The 24528-nt window shown below is 57.8% G+C and overlaps 1 protein-coding gene across 6 annotated transcripts in view; it reads right to left on the reverse strand.

Moving 5' to 3' along the window:
• AXIN1 (axin 1) overlaps positions 1-10338 on the reverse strand; it is a 33699-nt gene extending 23361 nt beyond the window's left edge. For all 6 annotated transcript variants that reach the window (XM_043915715.1, XM_043915713.1, XM_043915711.1 and 3 more), the window contains exon 1: positions 9378-10338. In XM_043915715.1, coding sequence (XP_043771650.1) covers positions 9378-10255 — 878 coding nt within the window. In that variant the 5' untranslated portion in view covers positions 10256-10338. The remainder of the gene's footprint in view (positions 1-9377) is intronic.
• Positions 10339-24528: the final 14190 nt, after the last annotated feature.

Here is a 24528-nt window from a genome sequence, read left to right on the forward strand (position 1 = left end):
GCCAGGCCTGCAGCTGGGATCCCAGTGGCATGGCTGGTTCTGGCTGGTGTAAAGTGACAAGTCCCCACACTAAAGGCCAGGTGAGCCCTCACTGGAGAAAAACGGGATTGGGGTCTTCAGGTGATTTCTTAATCTGTGTCACATACAGAATCTGTGCCCATTGTTCAATAAAAACTGCCCAGCATACTAGAAGCAGGACCAGCCAACTCAAGAACATGAGAAAAACAGACAATAGAAAAAGAACCACAAAATACCCCTATTTTAAAATTACAGGACATTAAAATGCATGTGATGAACATGTTCATTAAAAGACAAGCTTCTGAGAGAGTTTGAGCAGAGAACTGAATACTAAAATAACAAAAAGGAGAATCAAATGAACACTAAACTTGAAAAATATAACAACTGAAGTTAAGAACTCCACAGACAGGCTTAATAGTAGACTGCATGCAACTGAAGAGAAATGAGCCAATGGTAGACAGGTCTGGAAAATATACACATGAAGCACGATGGGGGAAAAAGACAAAAACTACTGAAACTATTTACAAATGAGGAAAGGTCTGGACTTCCCTGGCAGCCCAGCGGTTAAGAATCCGCCTGCCAAGGGGACACAGATTCAATCCCGGTCTGGGACAACCCCACAGGCCGAGGGCAGCCAGGCCCGGGCCACAACCCGGGCAGCCGGTGCGGTGACAGCAGAGCAGTCCCCGCCCGCTGCGACCAGAGCAAGCCCGCGGAGCAACAGACGCAGCACAGGTCTCTGAACAAGTGCAACTTAGTCCCTTCAGTGGTGTCCGACTCTTTGCAACCCCAGGAACAGAAGCCCACCAGGCTCCTCCATCCAACAGTACTGGAGTGGGTTGCCATTTCCTTCTCCAGGGGATCTTGCTGACCCAGGGACTGAACCTGGGTCTCCTGCACTACAGGCAGATTCTTTACCATTTGAGCCACCAGGGAAGCCCAAATAAGTAAAATGTTTCAAAAAGTATAAAGTAAATAAATAAAAATATAAGTGGCACTCTGATCCCATAGGATCATTGCCCTCATCAGAAGAGACCAGGGAGCTGTCTGTCTCCACCAGGACACAGTGAGAAAAGGCCCACGCGCAAACCCCGAGAACAGAACAGAGCCCGCTTTGCTGCTGGCGCCTCCGTCTGGGGCCTCCAGCCTCCAGAACCGTGAGAAGAGTCTGTCACCTAAGTCCCCAAGTCTACCGCTTGTCGTGGTGATCTGAGCTGACTCACACTCGGGTAAGAAGATGGATGTGGCCACCCTGGAAAGGCCAGGGGTCATGAGACTGCCAAGCTTAGTTTTCGGCCTTTTAGCGTTATTTGAATTTTTCCTTCTCTCTCTTTTTTTTAATGAAAGTTAAAATTAATTAAAATACTGGTATAATAGTGAAAACATTAAGACCTAAGATCACACTTAAAGGAAACATTTATATGATCCTTTTAAAAGACAAAGATATGCTTTTGAAAACTGCATATCACCCAAACCTTCTTATATTTTTGTATATATTTTAATGATATTCTTTCTAGTTACAAAAATGTATGCTTTATAGGAATTTGGAAAATGTAGAAAAACCAAATGAAGAAAACAGAAAGCCTATATTCTCCAGCCATACAAAAAAAAAATCCCTGCACAGCCAGCCCTGTGATCAGACACCAAGCGAACTACATTCTGACTGCGAGCTATTATTCACAATGCCGCATGCAACGCGCTTTCTGATCATTTCTAACTATCTCCTTAAGAGAAGACACGGGCCCTCAGACGGAAAATGAGCCAGTGACTCAGAGATGATCAATTCCAGAGGAAAGCATGTTAACGACTCCAAGGGCACAAGGAAGGGCGTTCCCTGGTGGTCCAGCGACGGTCAGGTCTCCCGGCTCTCACTGCCTAGGGTCCAGGTTCAACCCCTGGTGGGGGAACGAAGACCCCATTAGCCAGGCAGCGGGAGCCTCCTGCCCCTGGGGGGCTGAGGAAGGTGCCGACCAGGCCACACCAAGCAGGGCTTGCCTCTATCCACAAAAAGTGGTGGAGTTTGGTCCAAACAAAAGAGCTGAGTCCAGCTGCTCCCAAGGTTTCCACTGGTTCTGAGGAGGCTGTAATCCACTCGGGGAGGGATAAGGAAGGAAGAGGCTGCAGTCCCTCACAGACACGAAGCCCTGTGCACGGCCCTGGAGACTGCGTTTATTTTCACAAAGTCAGAAGGCAAGCCTGAGTTCCGGGAAGGAACTGAAGAGATTTACTGAGTTGTTGTCTCAATCAAACACTTTTTGGAATTAATGGGCTCTGGGTGTAGCCTGAGTGGTTCACAAAAACATGCATTTGTACTGATGTGACACAGGGGAAAAATAAAGCAACACTGATTTTCTTACATACACACACACATACTCGGCCTCAAGCTGGACTGAAGACAGAATTATTAGGCCACCTGCCTTTTTCCTCACTGACCAACGACCACTTGACCAAACTCCACCATTTCTAAGGATGCCACCAGGTAAATGGGTGTAAATGAAGTCAGGATGCTAGAGGAGACTGACAGACAGTAGGTATGAATCAGATTCAAGTCTCCATGATGCTAACTGGTACACAAACCTGAGAACCGGCTGATCCCTGGGCGGCGGACACAGAGACGCACACGCCCGGCCACCCGCCTGCCCGGGCATCTCGATCTGGCCCGGCGGCCCCGGGTCACGGTCCCTGCAGGCACTCCCCTTTCATGAACCCACTGCCACGGAGCACCTCACAAAGGGGTCCCTCCACCCTAAATCCCTCAGTCTGAGGACTAACTGTACCTTCCTGGGCTCTGCTGAAACCTGTCAAAGACTACAGAGTTCTGTGGGACTAAAATAGAGAAAAATATTTTCTGCTTCTCCTGTAACTAGCCCACGAACTCTCACTAGCCAGCACCCCCTGACCGACAGGCACACGAAGCACACAGCGTGTCAGTACTGCGACCAGGCATCCCGTGGACACGCGACGTCACAGGAGCCGGGGGCGAGTCCGCGCATCAGGGAGAGAGAGCGTGCCAGACCGGCATCAAGAAACCATCCCTCTGGGCGTGGTGGGGGGAGACTGGGGCAGAGACTCAGCCAGAAGGCTCTGTGGTTCCGGGAGGTGGCAGGCACCCCAGCGAGAAACAGGGGGCTGAGCACACACTCGGCGGAGGAGTCAGGGGGGCTGGGCTGGAGCTGGTAGATGGCGGTGCCACTTCTGGAGCTAAGGATGGCAGCTTTGGGTGCCTCTCAGGATACATGATTAGTAAAAACTGTAAAGTGTCTAGATCTGAAATCGCCTGTCACCTGGATGAGAATGTCACCAACATCGAGCAGACCAGTAAGTTCCGATGTCAACGAATACACAGCAGGATCTGAAACTTCAAGCACCTGCTGTGTGCCCTGAACACCTGCTGCATGCAGGCCCACCGAGGACCAGCTCACGGACCTCCCTGACAGCCTCAGCTGGCAGGCCCTTGCTTCATCCTCCTCCTGTTACAGGAAAGCTCAGAGAGGTGAAGCAACTCTCCCACCATCACATAAGGAGGAGAAGGCTGACCCCAGAAGACACAGCCGGTGGAAAAGGCATCACACAAGGGGTCCTTAAATTAAACCACTGAACTTAATTAACCTTCTCCCCATCCAGCCCACGAGGTGAAGGGAAAGATCTATACACTCCTGTCTTTTTTGTTTGCTTGCATTGCCCATCTTGTGGGATCTTGGTACCCCAACCAGGGAGTGAACCCGGGACCGCAGCACTAAGAGTGTGCAGTCCTAACCACTGGACCCCGAGGGAATTCCCTGTAAATTCCTGCCCTGCAAACCCCACAGCTACATACTAAAGTCCATCTAAAAACATCTCCAGTCACCAACTTTGGGATCATCTGTTCAGTTAAAGGAATTCATCCAGGTGGACAAGTCACACACCACAAAGAAAAGGCAGCAGGTCGTGTTCTCTCCCCGAGCCCCATGTCCCACCTGAGAGTGACCACAGCCACAGCAGTAGGAAGAAGAGGCGGAAGGCTGCAGGGAGAGCCACACTTCACAAGCGAGTCACCCTCCATCACAGAAGATCCAAGAGTCCTACAGTGAAGAGTGCTTGCACAGTAAGTCACTTCAGCCGTGTCTGACTCTTTGTGACCCTGGGGACTGTAGCCCACGAGGCATGGGATTCTCCAGGCAAGAACACTGCAGAGGGTTGCCGGGTCCTCCTCCAAGGGATCGTCCAGGCCCACGGATGGGGATCAAACCTCTCTCTCCTCCATCTCCTACACTGGAAGGGGGGTCACTTCACTACCAGTGCCACCTGGGAAGCCCTGAAGGTCAAATTAAACAGGCTGTCACCAGAATCCCTTGGACAGCAAGAAGATCAAACCAGGAAATCAACCTTGAATATTCATTGGAAGGACTGATGCTGAAGCTGAGGCTGCAATACTTTGGTCACCTGATACGAAGAGCTGGCTCACTGGAAAAGACTCGGATGCTGGGAAAGATTGAAGGCAAGAGGAGAAGGGGACAACAGAGGACAAGATGGTCTGATGGCATCACCGACTCAATGGACATGAGTTTGAGCGAACTCTGGGAGATGCTGAAGAACAGGGAAGCCTGGCGTGCTATAGTCCATGGGGTCGCAAAGAGTCGGACACGACTGAGCAACTGAACCACCACCACAACAGCAGGACTAGTGTCCTGAGACCCCTGTCGCCTGGGCCCCCACCACCCTGAGGATAGAAGCAGCCGGCCCCAGAGTCACCACCCCACCCCCGCCCCATGGCGCTGGAGCTGCAACCAGAAACCCCAGAGCAACCTCACTTTTCTGCCTTCCACACAAAACGACACACATTTGGGTGCTTCCTCTTTTTATATTTCTCCTTCTTCAAGTCATTTACCAGAACACAGTTGATAAGGCAACAAACAGGTCAGGCAATTCCTCAGTGTGGACAGTAAGGGCTGGTCATCCGTCCATCACCGGACCCACAAGTTACTCCTGTTACAAGCATCATCTGCACTGAACTCTCTGCCCACGGCCACAGGGACCAGCGCTGACCAGGGGGCCTCACTGTCTGCCCCACCCAGAAGACGTAAGGAGAGAGCAGATGAGAACCTGTCCTCGGGCAACTTCTCAACCAGTGAGGAAGGAAGTAAAGAGAAATGGAAAGCATTCGCCACTTAGACATGAAAACCAGCAGCAACATAAACAAGGTTCTACTGTGGAGCACAAGGAACTATATTTGATATCCTGAGATAAGCTGTAAGAGAAAAGACTATATAAAAGAATGCACATATTCATACACATATGCACATATATATACATACAGTGTATGTATAACTGAGTCACTCTGCTATACAGCAGAAATTAAGACAACAATGTAAGTCAAGTACATGTCGATTAAAAAAGGAGAGGGGCTTCCCTGGTGGTGCTGTGGTTAAGACTCCACGATTAACCACAGTGGGGCATGGGTTCAATTTCTGGTCGGGGAAGTTTCACACACTGCATATTGCGCCCAGAAAAGGAAGTATGTTTTTAAAAAGAGACAGAGAAAAGAAAACCAGTGGCAATAGATAAGTGCAGGTGGTTGAAGGACTGAAAAAGATGGCCTGACTTCAGGCCTCACTAACCAGGCCGAGCCCAGCCCCTGGCAGGCCAGGCCAGGCTTCCAAGCCTGTGGATGTCTTACAGGCCCTGGGCCCCCAGGCCAAATCACTCAGTAAATAAATAGCCAAAACACCTGTGCCATCAGAGGGCCCTCTGCCAATTCACACCAAATTTAAATGTGGGTGTGAACCAACCCAAGTCAGTGCAGAGTCCCACTGACAACGGGCCGCAGAGACCAGGAACATTTTCCACACAGAGAACAGCAAACCAGCCAGAAATTTAGTGACCCGTCAGCCCAGGGCTCAAAATGACCCCAGGAGACTAGGCTGAGTGCAGAATACACCAGGGGCATCCCTGTTTTCTCAGTTTTGACAAAGACCTATGGAAAAGGCTCTCAAGTCAACAACATGAAAAACAGCCATGTGCACACGAAGCCAGCAAGGAGCGGCACACGGGCCGCCCCGGCTGGTACGGGGCGCGGGGGCGGCCCAGGGGCACAGCTGGAGCAGCCTCGCGGTATAGGGCCCGCAGGGCCGGGGAGCTCAGCTCCGGAGCCCCTCACTGTCGTCCTGTCCCAGACAGGCCCTCCTGACACTCTCCAGCAGCGGCCGCCCTGAGACGGCACGTGCTGCTCCTCCGGGCGGGCGGCGGGGGCGGGCACCAGCACCCACTCTCCTTCTCCCTCCTCGCTGGACAGAGGGGGGTGGCCCTACTTGGTCAGAGCCCAGGCACCGTGATCAGACTGGAGTGGGCAGCCCCAGCCGCGGGGGGCAGTTGTTTACACAACACGGGAGCAAAGCCGGCCGTGGGGAGGCAGAGACAGAGCAGCACTCAGAGGAGAGCAGTTCCTGTGAAACCGACCTCCCACACGAGCCAGCACTCGCGATCCTAGATGCTCTACCCACAGGAGATGAAAACTCACGTCCTCGCAAAAACCCACACACAGGTGTTTACTGCAGCTTTAGTCATAACTGCCAAAAACTGGACCCATCAGGAAGTTCTCTAGCTGGCGAATGGATACATACACTGTGGTCCATCCAGAGAGCGGAATATTATGCAGGGCTGAAGCTATGAGCGATCAAGCCACGAAAGGACACTGAGGAACCTTAAAAGCGTGTGACTAAGTAAGAGAAGCCAATGTGAACAGCTTACATACTGTCTACTTCCAACTACACGGCGTCTGGAAAAGGCAAGACCATGGAGACAGGAGAGATCAGGATCAGGTTTATCCGCTGTTAACAAATGACCACCCTGGTAGGGGCACTGCTGGGGCGGGCGGGGGAGGCTGTGCACGTGCGGGGCAGGAGCACACAGGAAACGTCTGTGCCTTCCTTGCAATTGTGCTGGGAACCTAAAACTGCCCTAAAAGACAACGAAAACAAAATCAAGTCTTTAAAACAAACGTGGCTGGAGTCAGAATCAAACCACACCTGAAGCTCGGCCCGCTCTGGACTTTCTGTCTGTCTGGGCCAGCCCAACCCCTTCACTGTGGAAGCTGGGTGGGCTGGGTTTTCTGTGACTTTCAACCTCATGGACCCTAACTGCACACCCCTGCAAAGCAAGTGGACTGTGCTGGAGTCAGCCTGTTAGCGCTGATGGACACCGGCCCTGACACAGGAGGGCGCCCATCCACACACCCACACAGGCAGCCCCGAGAGGGGCACATCGGGGCGCAGGCAGGACTTGGGGGCGCCAGGCCCCTGTGGCGCCAACACCCCCACGTGCCAGAGTCCTCACAGCTGAACATGCTCCCACAATCGGACAGTAAAGGGTACATACTACTAACAGAGCAAACTGAAGCGAGAAAAGCAAGGCTGCTGCTACAACAGGCCCCCGACCAAGAACCGGGAAGTGTGAGGGGTAGCATGTGGGAATTTCTAAAAGCAGAAATCAGAACTGAGCTCAGTTTGTTTTCCTCTGCAGCCCAGGCCTCAAATATAATCCCATTTTAAAACTGTTCTAATCAAATATGAAAACTTCCATGTTAGGTTTTAAAAGCTATTGTCACTTACTAGCCTTCCTTACCAGGATAATTTTATAGTATATTCTGTCCTAAAAAGATTGCTAAATCAATAAGGACAGTGAGGAAAAGGTGCATAAAGGTGCATAAAGATTACCTGAAACAATGTATCTTTTTTCATCACATCACTTAAAGAATATTTAAACCCTCAAAAAGTTTAACCCTGTGTTTGTTAGAAGTAGCCAATCTCTCTACCACGGAAAGCCTGGAGACTTGATCTGGGCTTTCACTGGCTCCACGGGCGAGCCTAGCACCCAGGGATGCGTTTGTAGATCCACGATTGAATCGGCAGGGCCACAGGATCCCCAGGTTTCAGTTCTGCAGGCAGGAGTGTCCGGGACCACCTACCGACAGGGAGATGAGTGAGAACGCGAGTGCCCACTGACCTCGGCTATGGGCCCAGCTCCAGACCAAACCCACTTCCAGCAAGACCACCGACGGAGAACAGGCGACAGGCTTCCAAGCTGGCAACGACTTCCGGAGAGCGCCACTCCACGCCTCCAAGGCTCACCGCGCCCTGTGCAAGGACTGATCACAGCCAAGGAGAGCTGGGAACTGAACACACAGCACACCACCCCTTCCTTGGCGGGAGCCGGAAGGTGCAGAACCCGTCCTGGAGCCCCCCTGCAGCCACAGGGAGTTCCCTAAGTGCTCGGACAGCCTGTGGCCCAGCAGCCTCCTCGCCACCACCTCCCACGTGGCCCAGAATTCTCTCCGCACTGATGCACTCAAATGTCCTATCAAACCAAGAGGATCAAGTCTGCCACATAAACCCACCTTCTGTGCAAAATAACACAGATTTTACTACTAAAGGATAAGCTTTAAATATCATATGACTCCTAAGAATGCCAACGCTCCTAATGACTTACAAAGCCATATATTTTAGGCTGTTCTTGATAAGTCAGTCGGTTAGGTCAGTCACTGTCGTGTCCAACTTTTTGCAACCCCATGGACTACAGCACACCAGGCCTCCCCATCCATCACCAACATCTGGAGCTTCCTCAAGCTCATGTCCATAGAGTCGGTGATGCCATCCAACCATCTCATCCTCTGTTGTCCCCTTCTCCTCCCGCCTTCAATCTTTCTTGATAAGGTGCCCTCAAAATACAAATATTAAAAACATCTAGGGGAACTTCCCTGGTGGTCCAGTGGCTAAAAATCCGCCTTTCAATGCAGGAGACTCCGGTTCAATTCCTGGTTGGGGAATGAAGATGCCACATGCCTGGGGCAACTAAGCCCCCAGGCCACAACTACGGAGCCCGTGGGCCCAAACAAAGATCCCAGATCCAGGTTGGCAACTAAGACCTGATGAAGTCAAATAAACAAACAAGCAAACATCTGGGACTTCCCTGGTGGTCCAGTGGTTAAGAATCCGCCTACCAATGCAAGGGATTTGATCACTGGTCCGTGAAGATTCCACGTGCTGCGGGGCAACCAAGCCCGTGCGCCACAGTTACGAAGCCCACGAGCTGCAACAAGAGACGCCACTGCGGGAGAAACCTGGGCTCCAAAGCTGGAGGGCAGCCCGGCTCGCCACAGCCAGAGTAAACCCGAGCACAGGAACAAAAACACACACACACACAAAATTTAAAAAGAAACGTAAAGACATCCAACACATGAGGAGGTATCGTGAGCAAAGACCAGCCCCACAACTCACCCCGGCTCCGGGAGTCCACCCACTCGGGCTGAAGGACAAGGCCTGTCCCTGGCTGCTTCTCCAGGTCGTGGAGGTGGGCACAGGACTGCAGGCCGCGGGTCGACTCACCTGAACTCTCTTCCTTCGCTGTACCGTCTACTCGAGGAGGCCCTCGGGGCGGCGGTTTCCAGGAGCAGCTTCTGCGTGAGCCTGCCGGGCGGAGCAGGGTCCCGGCCACCAGCTTCGTCCACCTCCCGGTCACACTTCCATTCCTCGTCTTCGTTCAGCGTGGGCAGGTACCCAGGGACACCCTTCCCTGCCCCTGACCCGGAGCTCTGGTCGCTGCAGAGCTTCGGGCTCTCTGAGCCTGTCCTCGTGTACTCCAGGTAAATGTCGGACTTGAGGAAGGAGGGGTAGGTGTTCTCCTCCATGGTGGACTGGACCTCCGTCTGCGCCTGGTCAAACATGGCGGGGTCGATCTGCTGCTTCGAGATGCAGTCCTTTATGAAGCTCTTGGTGGCGGGCTTGGTCTGCCGGGACACAATGCCGTTGTTATCAAGGATGTACTTGCGGTAGATGGCTCTGGCCAGCTTCAGCCTCTTCTCTTCATTCGAGTCACAGGGCTCTAGTTTCCTGAAGCCGCTGCAGGCAAACCAGAAGTCCAGGAGGTCGGCACAGTCCTCCTGTTTCAGGAAAGTCCTGAACAGGTTTATGCCATCTTGATCGTCCAGCAGGGAGTGCAGTGACTCGGCCCACTTCAAGTACGGAGGGGTGGGCGACGCGCTGCCCTCAGGCTCGTACCCCAGGTCCAGGTCCGAGCGCCTCGGAGTGGCTGTGGAAGTCTCCCCTTTAATCCCAGCGCCTTTCCCAGAGCAGAAGCTGTGGCTGACGGGCCTGGGGTCTGTGGACACCAGTTCACCCTCCTCACCAGGCACTGGGGGTCGGGGGGCATCTTCGGTGAAACTTGCTCCAAGGTCCAAGGGGAAACCCTGCTCTTGGATATTCATTTTGGGACTCTGTGCGTCAATGAACAATGAGCGCTGCACCCTAATACATCAGTACTTACGGCTCCAAAGTGAATCAATCTGTCCTGTTGAAACCATTAAGAGGACAAGGATTAGGAAAGGTGGGTCCATGGAAATATGACCACAGAGGTTTTCTCACGACAAGACTCGCAATGATGCCCTCCCGCTCGAACTCAAAGCCAGAAACTCAGTTTAAATGTTTAGTCCTCTGTCACAAGGTTTTGTACTATGTTAAAGCAATTTCTGTAAATTTTGCCAACTACAGGAATGCCTCTGGCACAAAGAAATCAATGTCCAGAACACAGAGAGCATCACTACCCTTGAGGGTCCTTCTGTGAGAACAAGGAGAGACTACAAGCCTGGGGACCCTCCATCCTGAGCTGCAATAGGACTGCATGGCCAGGCCCTCTCAAGCTCTGGAAAGGCAGGAGGGCTGGAGGAGGCACAGGAGCTTCTGGTCCTCCCAGCTGTGCAAAGTCAGGTGAGAGCCAGCCCCTCACGAGGAAGGTGAGGGTATGTATCTCAGCATCACAGGGCCACTGTGATGCGCAGACATGGCACTCCACACCGCGGGCTGGCGGCCAGGTCTGCCCTCCACGTTCTTCAGGCCCATAGCCGCTCTGCTTCTTGCTTTCCACCGCTTCACACTGAGTGCCCCCACAACCCGGGCAAACACACAGCAACTTGTTCTTCTAAGTCTCAACGCGGCCCAAAGAGCAGGGAACCAGGGGTCGCCTCACGCACCTTCAAGTGAGTGAGCACACGGCTCCCATGCACAGGGACCTTCTCACACCGCCAATGACGTGAAGGCTCTTATTTTTTTTGCCACACAGGGCAGCTTCTGGGATCTTAGTTCCCCGAGCAGGGAATGAACCCAGGCCCTCAGCAGTAAAAACGTGGAGTCCTAACCACCGGACCACCAGGGAATTCCCATGAACAGTCTTAAAAAAACGCTTCCATCAGAGATGCGCTCTAGATTTGAAAACCTTGCTTAAAAGGAAAGTGTCCTTCTGACAGCAAATGGCAACTGAGTACTCTGAGGAACAGAGAAGGTACAGAGCAGACAAGGCCCAAACCCTACTAGCTAAGGAAGCATGTGGCTCACAGGATGCGGCTCGGGTAAGTGAAAGTCACGTGACTCGCCCTCTCAGAGTCAGGGAGCCATGGTTCTGTCTCTGCTGCTAGAAGCCCGTCTTGCACAAGGGAAGGCTGCCCTGCCAGGGCTCTGCCACAGCCTCGCGTCCTGTCCTCCCTGACACCGAGCCCACTGGTTCAAGCCACACCTCCCAACCTGGCCTGCTGGATATAAGTGGCCTGCTTAGAAGGAGACTGGAGAGAAGCATGACAGGCCCAATAGCTGAGAGCACTGAGCAAGTCAGAGGAGCAGAGCAAAAGCCAAAAACCTGGCACCAACACAAGGCACAGACCTCCAGCCACCTCTCCACTCTCGGGCCCTGGCCTACGTGCAACCTGCCCCATGCCTGGTCCGCACACACTCGCCTGCCAGCAGCTGCCGACACCTCACGGCACCCAGAGGTGGAACACAGGTCACAACTACTGTCCTAAGCGAGTGACTAGCGTACCGGGTCGGCTGCAATCTCGGCCTCGGCAGGAACAGCCTGCTTTCTCAGGTCAAGGCCCACGGGCTGTGACAGCTGCTGCTCACGGACCACTTCAACTGCAAGGTCGCCTCCTCTGAGCCCCATCGACAGGGACTGAGCACCTCTGAGGTCTCCACACCAGCTCCAGGATGCTAGCACCTTCTTGTTGGGGTCACCATCTCAGAAAGGAGGACCTACACCTGGTCCCCTGAGCCTTATTGCTGGAGATGCTCTGTGGTTCACTTGCCTTGAGGAAAAACCAAGTCACTGTGTTCTAAGGGGAGGCTGATTACTAGTCACGTCACTTTCTTAAAGCGCTGATGTCTTCCAGGTAAACAACTTGGAGCAGCCTGGTTTAAACGTTCTCTGCAGGGCCTACAGCATCTGACACAAGGTTTCACAACTAAGGGGCACCAACAAACATGTAATTCATGAACATTAAGGAAAACAACATTTGGCTCAGATGTGGAACATTAGCCCTTCACAGGTGCTGAAACAGCAGCAGGTTCAACATCGAGCTGCCGTTTCATTTGTGTGAAAGCAAGTCCCCCTAATCATTTAAGCTATCTTCTCACAGCCCGGGAGAAACATTTCTTAAAATTCACATCTGGTTTTGGTTGTCAACTGACAGGAGACAGTCAGTGTCCCAGAAGCACAAGAACATCCCTCCACATTGCTGCTGTTAGGAAACGTGCTGCCATCACTGAGATCTCTGGGATCCCAAGGAGGAGCACGGCAGGTGTTCGGTGTGCACACGCACACACCACATACAAAGACGCTGCCTTGCTTCAGGTGAGAGTCAAGGGCCCACAGGCACTGGATCTGGCCAACAGATCCACCTTCAACAAAGGGGACTCCACAAAAGGAATCTACAACTCTGATGCCTCATTTACAATCTCCTTCAGTCATTGCCAAGGAGCACCCCCTGGGTACCACGGCAGCCAGCTCAAGGCTGTAGGTGTGTGTATATTTATTTGTTTTACTCAAATGCAACTTTTGAATTTTTGATTTATGTGAAGTATGGAAACAACAGAGTGTGACTCTGACATACTCCCAACTGTCCATTTACTAAGAATTGTCCTAAGAATTGGGACTACAGCTTTACATGTAATCTATTCCCCCACCACCTAAATCCTCAATGACCAACGAAACCCAAAAAGTCCACTTAGCTTTCCTGAAACCAGAAATCCAAGAAACATAAATACCTGCTAGGAATCAGACAGAAACAAACATCCTGTATGTTTTCCCCTCCTTGTTCCTGAATAGAAGTTCTTAAAACTGAAACCCAGATAGTGCTATCTTGGGAGGCCAGGTTTAGACTGTGTGTGTTCTCCAAAATAAGGCCTGGTCCAAGGGTGTGAGGGTCTCCCTGAAGCAGCAGAGAACAGAAGTATGAGCACAAACAAGGGGCCAAGATGCACAATCACTCTTTATTAATTATCTTAGAGACGGGCTGAGAAAAATGCCCAGAGGACTAATGCATTTTTCTCTGCTGTGCTCGATGCTGAACTATGAGCGTCACTGCCCTGACTGTACAGCTCTGGTTTCACAAGGGACTCGGTTCCCGTGAAAATGGAGAGCAGAGGTGGACTCTAAGACATACCCCGGGAGAGAGGCAGAGAAAGCTGGGGGGTGAGGCATCTACCCGAGGGAGTAAAGCCCCTCAAGCAAGCCAGACCACCCGACCTCAGGCTCTGCCTCACGGGTAGTGCTTCCTCCGGTTTCAGACTCACTCACTCCTACTTTTTGCTTGGGGAGGCGGGGGTTCTACGGGGAGGAGAAGGGACCCTCCGCCATCCGGCTTATCCCCAGGATGCTTCTGTACCCACCACCCACTCTGCCCCGGACCCACGGATCACAGCACGGCACTCAGCACCATCCAATCAAACACATCAGCTGCACACCCCAGCCTCCTCCCGCAGTACCTTCCTTCTGAGAATCCTGAGTATTCCTCACCCCTTTCAGCTCACCCTGAGCAAGTGGAAGCCCGCTGTGAGCCGTCCACGGGCCCCAGAGTCAACAGGGGCCGACCCCTCGCCTTCGGCATCAGCTGCGAGCACCCTCTCCTAGACACACCCGCCCTCGCAGCGGTGGGCCGCACGCCTCCTCTCGCGCTCCGAGCCCTCGCGGCCCCGGACCCGCACGCCCCCCGAACCCCTCTTCCGGGTCCCGCTCCCGGCCCGGCCCGCGCGGCCTACAATGGGCGCCGCACAGGCCCGCGCCCCTCAGGAATGTGCGCCCGACCGCGCGACTCACCCGCGCGGCGGCGGCGGCGGCGGCGGCGGCGGCGGGGCCCCGGGCCCGGATCCCGGAGCTGCGCGGCGCGGCCCATGCGCTCAGCGGCGGCGCCGCGGGCGGGACGCGGCGGGGGCGCGGCCCCGGGCGGCCCCCATCGCAGCGGCGGCGCGGCGGCCCGCAGGCGGGCGCGGGGCAGGCCGCGGGGCCGCCGCCAAGGCCGGCCGCGCACTCCCGCCGGCCTGCTCCGCGGGGACGCGGCTCCGGCCCGACTGCGGCCGGTCCGGCGGCGGCGGCGGCGGCGGCGGCGGTAGCGGCGGCCACGATCGCTTCCCAGAGCAGGGAGCCGGAGCCCAGAGCGCCGAAGCCCAGGCCGGAGCGCCCCCGCCGGCGCCGCCCGGAAGTGCGGGGGCGGGGCCCAGAGCGTCGGGCGGGGCTCGGAGCGCGGGGCGTGCCGAGAGCGCGGGGGCGGGGCCAGGAGCACCTGACGGAGCCCAACGCGGAGACAGGGCGAGGAACACGCTGCGCGGAGCCTCCGGCGTGGAGGCGGGGCCTGGTGGGCGGGGTCAAGGCTGGGGGAGCAGGACGCAGAGCGCGAGACCGAGCCAGAGCGCGAGACCGAATCCGAGCGCAGGGAAGGGCCTGGAGCCTGGGGGCGGAGCCTCGGCCGTGGAGGCGGGGCCTTGGTGTGGGCGTGGACCCTGAGCGTGGAGGCGGAGCCAAAAGCGTCTGGGCGGACGGGAGGCGTGACGCAGAGCCCGGCCGAGTGGGCGTCATCAGATATGTCGCTGGGGGCGGGGGCCTTGGTGGGGGCGGGGCCTTGGTGGGGGCGGGGCCAAGACGCCGTCGAGGGTGACCAAGGAGGGGGCACCGGAAACTGCGCTGGTCCCCTGGGGCTGTGTCATTAGGGAGGGTGGCCCGAGCGTCGAACGGATAGACGGCCCTCAGGCGGCCCCGCAGACGCACGCCAGGTCGGAGCCCTTTTCTGCCTCCCATACGGTGTCCACTGACCCAGGGCTCCAGAGGTCAGCACCCCAGGCCCGGCCCGCCCAGCCGGACTGCCACGCCCTCCGAGCTCCCTGACCGGGAAGACTCTCGGAGGAGGACGGCCACCGACTGCCCCTGGCACGGAAGAAAGCAGGTGTCCAGGAGTTGGACGGTTGCAGGGCCAAGCCAGGCTGACCAGGAGCTAAGCCCCGAGTGACATACAGCCTCTTTGTCCCCCTTCATGCCTGCTGCCTCCTGGCCAGCCAGGACCCTGAGAAGGTGGGCTTGGGCTCTGCCCTCCCTGAGTCCCCGTCAGGTCACACAGAAGGCATCCAGTGAGTGCTGGTTGTCACTAGGGCAGGAGCTCCAACCTCCAGAGAGAACTGTGGGCGGACTGGCCAAGGCCCCACCCCAGCTGGTCCAGCCCGCCTGGGTTTCACTCAGGCACCATCCAGGGTCCTGGCAGGGGCTTCGCTTCCCACCACTGCCCCACAGGTACCACTGACCCAGGCCAGCCTGAGAGCAAGGGCTTCCAGATGTCCCAACGCCTGCACAACAACCCCCCTCCCCCTCACCATTGCCATGGCCACCCTGGCCTCATCTGCAAGCCCCGCTGGCTAGCTCCTGGGTTGCCCACCCATCACCAGCCCCTCCCAGAGGAAAGATGTGGGTACCAGGAAGTGCTGACTGCCCCCATAGAAGTGCCTCTGCAGTCCCCCCCCACGATCACCCAGGACCTCATCCTCCAACCATGCCACGTCAGACCGGGCACCTTGGGAAATGCTCCCAGGGGCCCCAGGGCCTGGCTGTACCCCCTTGTACACACAAGGAGGTTGAAGCTCAGGCCACACAGGGACCTGCTCACATCCTCCAGACCTGGGGCCCCGTGGCCCTCACCCGTCTCACGCTGTCTCCAGCACCCCCAGGCCCTCTGTCCCATGCTGTCCCCAGCAGCCAGCCTGCTCCCTAGAGCCCTCACAGTCTTCAGGGCTCTTCCCTGGCTGCCTCGGGTCACTTGCCCCCAATCCCTGAGGTCATCTCTGATGCCACTACCTCTTCCCGGGGACACTGCTCGCCCCCACTGCCTGCTACAAAAGGAGGAAGTCCAGGCTCGGGGCACTCCCCCACCAGCCAGCCTCCTACACAGCTGCCCACGGCTGGCACCTGCCTGAGGTGCACGGCACAGAGGCAGCCCAGCTCCAGCCACCAGCTTCCTAGGGCTCAGTATAGCCTCCTCCGACACCCAGGCTTTTCTCCGTGAGGGAGGAGGCCCCCAGGGAAGTGCCCCAGCCTGCCGATGGCCCAGGCCGCCTCTGAGGGCTGTCACCATGCCCAGGACAGGCTGGGCAGGGGCAGTAGCTATGGTGGGGACAGCACCGCGGAGGAACAGCACTGCTGAACCCAGCTGGACCCACTAGGGTCCTGGTGGCAGGTGTCACTCTCTCACATCCCCTGGGATGGCCCCAGGCCTCCCAGGGCTGGTACAGGAGATGCCTTTGCAGCCTCTCCCTGGCTCTGTTCAGCTGCAGAGCCTTAGAGGCAGAGTGGGTGGGCTTTGTGGCACAACAGGGTCTGTGTGGGCTGCAGGAATCCTGGGTGGGCTGGACAGACAGCAGGGCCTCCAGGACATCGGTCCTCAGGCTGTCTTCCCACCGCCAGACATGGGCCCCCAGTGCTTGCCTTGGTTCTGCAGAGCTGCTGCTGTGGCCAGGCCAGCCTCCCAGGGTCGTGTCCACATCCATCCTCCTCCTGGCCCATGGCGGCAGATGTCCCCAGGCCCTGGGACCAGAGCAGGGCCCTCGCACCTCCGGCTCCTCGGGGCCCTCACCCTGTGGGGACAGGAAGGGAGTCAGAAAGCCTCGAGGAAAGGCTGCAGCCTGGCTTCCATGGGCTGTGGCTGCGGGCACTCAGGGCGGGGATGGGGGAACCCAGAGGAGGGAGCTCAGGGAGGCTCTGGAGAAAGGGAGGCAGGGAGGGCAGCCCCGGGGGCCTGTGCTGGAACAGGGGTGGCCAGTCAGAAGGACGGCGTCAGCCACCCAGAGCTGCGATCAGACAGAGCCGCGGGAGCCTGGCTTGGGAATGAGGAAGTGCAGGCTGGAGCCTTTTCTCCTACAGAGGGCCTTTCCCATGCACCCTCCCCAGGGGCAGGAGTCTGCCACCACAGGCTTTGATGTGATAAACTGTGGATGACGTGTGTTCAGGCTTTCCAGGAACTAAATGAAAAACTTAAAACCAGAAAAGAAATTATTTTCTTCAACTTAAGACATAAAAGGAATATTTGAAACGGAGTGAGCTCTGAAGCCTTATGGGTGTTTGTCCACTTGGCTGAGGAAGACCATTTATCATAAGAAATGATCTGCAGGAATGATCCATGATTGACTGAGGAGGCACGTTGAGGGGCATCAAGCCTGGTGCCACATGTGGGGGACGAGCTCCCGGGATGGGCTACTGCTCATGAGGTCTGCACCGACTCCCAGGAGGGGAGGACGAGGAAGAGGCTGCTCTGGGTCAGCCTTGTGGAGGCAGTCCCTCTTTGCAGGCAGAGCCTCTTCTGGGTTCTGCGTTTTCTTGCTCCTCTGCCTGGTCACAGGTGTGCATGGGGGTGGTGAGCAGTGGGCAGGCAGGTGAGGACCCGAAGCGGAAGGAGGCCTTGGCTCATCCATTCTGACAAGGGCATGTGGACTTCCCTTCCAAGAGGTGGCCCCAGCCATAGTGGCCACCTGCCTTTCCGGCTGTGAACCTGGCCCCTGGGACTCCATCTCTTGTCCCTGAGTGTGCTTTTTCCATCAGCTCTGAGCTCAGGGAGGGGGTGGGGGGCGCAGGTGTGCCCCCATCACAAGTTCGACAAAGGATGCGGAGTCGTCACACGGAGGGCGTGAGATACACACCAAGTAGAAAGGCTAGGAGCCCACACACACGGTACCCGCCTGGGTGGACACAGAGGACTTGCCTGTAAAGGCAGGAACCACCCCAGAGCACTGACACTGGAGCGGATGGGGCGGGTTGCGGTTTCTTCATGCGTCAGGAAGAAGGTCCACAAGGACACTGCTGTTGTGATCTCAGGAAGGCCAGGAAGCTCTACAGCAGGCTATCTTCCCATCAACGGTTGATACAAATTAATCCAACAGAGTGAGACAGCTGCAGGGTGAGGACCTTGGGCTATGGGACAGAGCAGATCCCTGAGGCAGTGTCAGGCTGGGTGTGACTGCTGTGGTTGCCCCGAGTCGGTCCTGGGACTGGCAAGGAGGTGCCGCCTTGCACATCCTGGGCCAGCCGGCTCCGTGGCTGCCCGTCTGGGCCTTTCTGAGTCCAGGCTCGGCCTCTGGCAGGTCCTCCACCTCTTTCCACCTGTGTCCGGCTCCTCTCACCCTTCATACCTGTGGGCAGGCATGTCCTCCAGGCTGGCATTCTGCATCCCTCTTGCTGCCTGGACTTCTCTCTCCAGCCTGCAGCCAAAGCTGCCACAGACAGGTCAACCAGTAGCCACCCCAGCCCAAGTACCAAGCATGGAGGGGCGGGGGACAGAAGCAGGGCTTTCCTCAGACAAGCTGGCTCCAAGGTCAGTTCAGTGGCGCAGCAGATGCTTTCTGGCCTTGCTGCTTTCTGTCATCCCGTCCCAGTGGCCCAGGCTCCTAGGAGATGCTTCATCCTACCCCGGCCTCTCTCAGGCCAGGAGGTCCCACCCAGAGTGGAGAAGGAAGCATTCCAAGCACCCCGCCGTTGTGGGCATTCTCAAAGACAACCAGTTGCAGGGGTCACCTGCTTGTTCCGCTTGCTTGGAGCCCCGAGTCACAGGCCCAACAAGCCAGCGCCACGCTCATCCCAGGGTCCCTGCACAGATGACTCACCCAGCAGACCTGACAGCCCCCACACCCCTGCTGGCCCCCAGGAGTCAAGGGTCAAGTCCCAAGCCAGTACACGCGATCCCAGGGTACCCTCCACATGTACCCAGCTCAGGTCTCACCCTGTGTCCTGAGGGGGTCGCGTCACTCCGGGTCAAGGGGCATAGCAGGGCCGCCCTCCTGTACCGCCTCTCTGGTGGAGTCTCGCCACACGGCTGTCTGTTAAGCTCAGGGGCTGAGGCCAGGTGTTGAGGGTTTGATGTGCAAGGTGGCTCCCGGCAGCCACTGGGGCCTGGGAAGGAGGAGGGGCGAGCAGCGCCCCCCACCCCAGCCCCACACCTCCCCAGCTTGGTGCTTCCGAATCCCCTGACCAGCTGCCGCCTCCCTGGATACTTGAGCACCTGCCTGCATCAGGCCAGCTAGAGTCTTTGGGCACCTCCCTGAGTCAGAGTGCCCTCCTCAGCAAGTGAGGGTGCCGACCTGCTGCTGGCCTCAGAGGTCTGTGTGGAGCCCTCCATGAACAGGCGTAGGCCACGAGCTGGACCCTACGCTGGCTGTGGTCCAGGTCAAGTGTCTCAGACACGTCACCAACAGAGGACTGGCCTCCCGGCCCCGCCCACTCCCAGTGCTTTCCCCAGGAGCGGCAGATCCAGGCGGAGGGGCCAGCTCCCCCGGGGACCCCCGCCCTCCTGCTGCACTGACCTCACACCGGGTGGACTGGCACCTCTGTCCTCCCTGTTCCCTGTCCCAGCTGCCCCATCCCTGAAGGCCCCTCCTGGGGCCGTGAGAACTCACACCCATCTGTTGGTTATCCCTTCTTCTTTGGCCTGGCACCCTTCATTCCACCCCTGCGAGCCTGCACGGTCCGGGGACCAGGGCTCCTCCCTGAGCTCATAGCTGGGGACTGGTGCCAGGAGATGGGGAAGTGTGCCCAGGTGGACCAGCTGCCCTTGCCCACACCCATGCCCTCACTTGCTGTCCCTCGATGTCTCTCTCGGCTGCCTAGGAGCCCTACGGCCGCTGCGGCCCAGTTATAAGTATGTGATTATGTATGCCGGGTCCCTCTGGCCCCTTTGTTGCTGCAGAATCTGTCATGGCAAACAAAAGTGCACTGGATTAGCCACAGTGGATTAAAAGATTTGCTCCTCAGAGTTTACCTAATAACCTAACAATCGCACTGACGGAGGCTTTGAACCTCCAAGACACGCTCGCCAGGCCATCTGGGAGCTTGCGGCCTCTGCGGGCAGCAGGACGACAGGGCGCTTTCAGGCGCCTCCGCCTGTCCTCACGGTGGGCTTGCTGCAGCGGGCCTGAGCCCTCGGCTCTCGCCAGGTCCGTCTGGGCCAAACACAGGGACGAGAGCAGACCCGGAGAAGACGGAGGCCCATGCTGGGGGCCGAGGCCCAGGCAGGACCACCTTCCAGAGGGCCGGCTGCCCAGCGCTGGCTGTGGGCAGTGGGTACCGGGCCTCGCCTGCGTGGGCTCAGCCCCCGGGGCGTCCACACGCAGCACAGAGCAAGCAGCAGGGACACTGCAACATGGAGGGCGGCCGTGGCCGGCAGGTGACACGCCAGGCTCCACCGCGCCGTGGCGCACGGTCCCACTGCTGATGCCCCTCAACGCGCGCTCCTGCACACACGCGTGCACACGCGCACACATGCACACACATGAGCGTGTCCCTCTTTGATCTCCAAAAGACACTCCATTTACAAGCTCTTAATCACAGCTGCCTTTTCGGGGCCTGTCCTCTGAAGTCCCGAGTAATGGGATTTGGCGCTTCTGATCCATCTTGGGCTGACCGCTCCTGTTATAGGTGAACATTTTCCCCCTTTTTTCCATCTTTTTATTTTTTTCTTCTCAAAAAAAAAATGCTCCTGCAACTGCACTGCCTTGACATGCCTGTTGCCTAGCCCTGGGAGCGGTGGCAGGGAGAGGGGCCGGGCGGCCGTTACGCCCAGGGCCCTCGCCAGTTGGGGGTCTTTGATGCCGCCTCTATGTGAAATCTGCCGAGAAAGACCCACGAGAGCGGTTTCCTGGGCCTCGGTGCGCTGCGATTCGTCCTGCCTCGCGCCGTTCCCTTTGTCTTTCTTCCCGTGACCCTTCCTTGGGGTATCTGGGGAGAGGGTCCCAGGGTGAAGGTGCAGAGGGCGGGGTGGGCGGAGGGCTCTGGGCTCCGCCACAAGAACAATGGGCAGCAGGGAGCGCGTCCACCTGTCTGCCTGTCCACCCATCTGTCTGTCCATGCGCCCGCCCGGCTTACCTCACCTGCCTGGCTCCGTGCGCCTGCTCCCGCCCCACCGGCCCGCGCTCCGCCATGCTGGGCCTGGCCGTCCGTGAGAGCACTCTGAGCCACTCCAGGAAGCGGGTCCCTGCTCTTGGCCACTGTGTGGCTGCGAGGAAGAAGCGTGACTCTAGGCTGCAGCTCGGGCTTCCACCGCCGATTGGCTGAGGCAGGGACCAGATGACGGCCTCGGAACCCTATGGTAGCCATGGCAACCAGCCCCTTTAGACACCGCCACCCCCGAGCCACTCCTGACTGCGGAGGGAGCAGGCGGCACCGCTGGTGGGCCCATGCCAGGGTCCCCTCGGAGGGTCAGGTCAGACGTGGCTGGGTGGTGGCTGCTCCTCCAGCAGCCGTTGAGTGTGTGTGCGTGTGTGTTGTGCACGTCCAGCGCGAGGGGTCCCTGTCCCTCTCTTGGGACATGTCTCAAACGACTCCATGCCCTTCCTGACACCCTGGCAGTGCCAGGAACAGTGTCCATGCAGACCCTACTAAGAGGAAGACTTCAGGTCAGGCTTGCACCAGGAGCTGAAGGCCAGGCCCAGGCTGGTGAGAAAATAATGGGTGAGGGCAGCGGAAGGGGGAGCCGCGGGAACGCCCCACCCTTGAGGGAGATCCAACCTCTCTTCACCTTGGACCACAAAGGGCCTGCCGGCCTCATCTCTGCAGCCAACCCCTCCTGGACCCTTTGGTCACACTCACATGATCCCCAGCAGAGCCCTCCTGCCCCAAAGACCTTGTGTGCCTGTCCGACAGGACCAGGGGACTCTTTCCAACCCCAAGCCTTTGCAGCTGCTCTTCCCAGGGCCTGTACCCAGTCTGCTGGCCTCAGCAAGGCTTTCCCTGAGGTCTCAACGCCACAGCTTTCCAGCAAGGACACAACACACCTTCACTCCAAGGACCGGCCCTTCTGGGCGTTACAGGGCAGAGAGCAGCCTGGAGCCACCCCCACCCCATGTCCCTGACAGCCTGTGGTCTCCCATGGGCCGCTGGGGTCAGCACCACCTTGTTGAGGCCCCCATGAAGGCCACTGGAGAGCCCTGGGCAGCCCAGCCCCACCTGCCAAGCAGAAGATGGAGGCCAGAGGCCTGGCGTGGAGGAGCAGGTGTGAGCCTCATGCCCCAGGAAGAGCCAGGGTTGAGGCAGACCCTGCGGAGGCCACTGCCAAAGCCAGAGGGATCCGGAGTCAAGGGGAGTGTGGGACAGGAACCCAGGGCTCACACACTTGAGGGAACAGGCAGAGGGGATGCTAGGCTGGGCCCAGAAGCTGCTTGACCAGGACCCTAGATTCATCCCAGACTTCTTCACACTGGCCTAGCCCCACCCCACGCTGCCCAGTCTCCGAGCTTCCATCCCCAGCCTTGCAGCCTCCCATCTGTGGACACCATGAGCAGGCAGAGCCTGTCCAGGGGCAAAGTACAGGTGGGGACTCAGAGCTGGGCCCCTGGGGCTGGTAAAGGGGCTCCGGGTGTGCTGGGAGGGCTCCAGCCTGTTGCCAGGGAGTGCCAGCCTGCACAGGTTCTTCTGACCCCTGCAGGGCTCCGCCTTGGGGGCAGCCAGCGGGGGCGGGAGCTGGCTCAAGGGGCAGCGATGGGTGTGCAGGTTGGGCAGGTCCTGGTTCCTGTGGATGCCCCCGCGGCTCCTCTGCCTCCCCCACACCCTGACAGGGCACAGGCTGCCCTGTGCAGATGGGAGGACTCAGGTGAGACCCTCCTGAGGGGCCTGCCCCTCTGGGCCTAGGGTATCTCCTTCTCTAGGGACTCAGGGACATCAGGAGGCAGTGGACACAACAGGGCCTCAGGACACCATGGTGTTGATGGCCACGCTGTCAGGGCCCCCACGGCTGGCCCCGAGGGCCCCTCCCTAGTCCACAGCCACCGTGATGCTTTACCCTTCTGCCCAGTCCAGCAGGGAAGCATACTGGTTGAACTCTGCTGTCGTGGAAACACAAGAGGAGGGTTGACCCAGCTGGTGCAGAGACAGGGGCATGGCCGGTTTGCGGCCAGGAGCCAGTGCAGGGCAGCTCCAGTTTCTACAGGCTTGACCTTCCTCGGTACAACGCAAGTACTGAGGAGCTGCAGGACCTCAGCCAGGGCAGAACCAGAGGCTCAAACAGCAACATGGCAGGGGTCTGGTTGAGGGGGGCAAAGGCAGCTCAGGGGGCCTCAGCCTGACCAGGACTGGAGGTGGGACACGTGGAGGGCAGTCCCTGTCCCCTCACCACTGCCCCTCCGAGACAAAACCCACAGGCCTGGGGGTGGCTTCCCAGGGGCCGGGGAGTGAGTCAGCCCTGCAATGAAGGGCTGCAAAACTTCTCCTGAGTCAAGGGTATCGGGGAGAATTTGATGAAACTGCTGTTACACCAGCAGAAAAGGGCTGCACTCAGACCCTTCGCCAGCTCGGCCCCGTGTGGCGGGCAGGCTAGTGACCCTCTCAGGGCATGCCAAGCTCCTCCCAGTAGCCAGCAGAGGCCTCCCAGGACCCACCAGTCCCCCCCTCCCCCCAACCCACAGCCACTGCCAATACCTGGCCCAGCCCCCACCTACTCAGGTCACATACCCTGTGCCGGTGCAGGGTCCCTTGGGGGCCCAGGAATGACACAGGTGCCCCCTTGGCTACGGCCTTAGTTGGAGCAAGAAGGAGCAGGCAAGGCAGAACTACCAGAGTTGAGGTCAGTGAATGGGGAATGTTCTGGGTACACATCACAGGGAATCCAGGCGGAGACTGGGGGGCTGGGGTGGGGAGGAGACCCTGCACACGGGAGGGAATGTGGCCCGCCCAGAGCACCCCCAGTCCACCGAGCCGGGGCTGTGGTTTGGATAACTGGGCTGGACATCGCCAGCCCACAGAGCCGGGCCAGGGGAGAGCTGAGCACCATCAGCATTTGGTCAAATTCTTAAAAAATTAAAACCAATCACAAAACAGGGGTAGGACACATGGGGCCTAGAGGTCCATGGAGGAGACAGGGACTGGTCACCTCCAGGGCACTCCTGCTAGCGCCCTGACCCCAAGGCAGCCCCTAATCCTGGATGACCTCGCCGGGAGCCAAGGGTCTCCAGGGCCCTCCTGCAGCCGTGCTCACCAGCCAGCTGCAGGCTCTCTCTGGTCTCCTGTCCGATAAACACAGTCCAGGTGGTGTCATGGTACTCCTGGTGGTCCAGTCAGCCACAGGACTTGGTCAGGGCACCCACTCGTCCTCCCAGAGAAACCCGGATGGACCTCAGTGCTTAGGATTCCTGGGTAAAGGTCAGCAAAGAGGGTCATGGCCCCCAAATCTCAGATCAAGAGAGGCCTCAGGTGCCTGGTCCA

Source organism: Cervus elaphus, chromosome 10 (genome assembly GCF_910594005.1).
Source record: "Cervus elaphus chromosome 10, mCerEla1.1, whole genome shotgun sequence".
In the NCBI taxonomy this organism is placed as follows: Eukaryota; Metazoa; Chordata; class Mammalia; order Artiodactyla; family Cervidae; genus Cervus; species Cervus elaphus.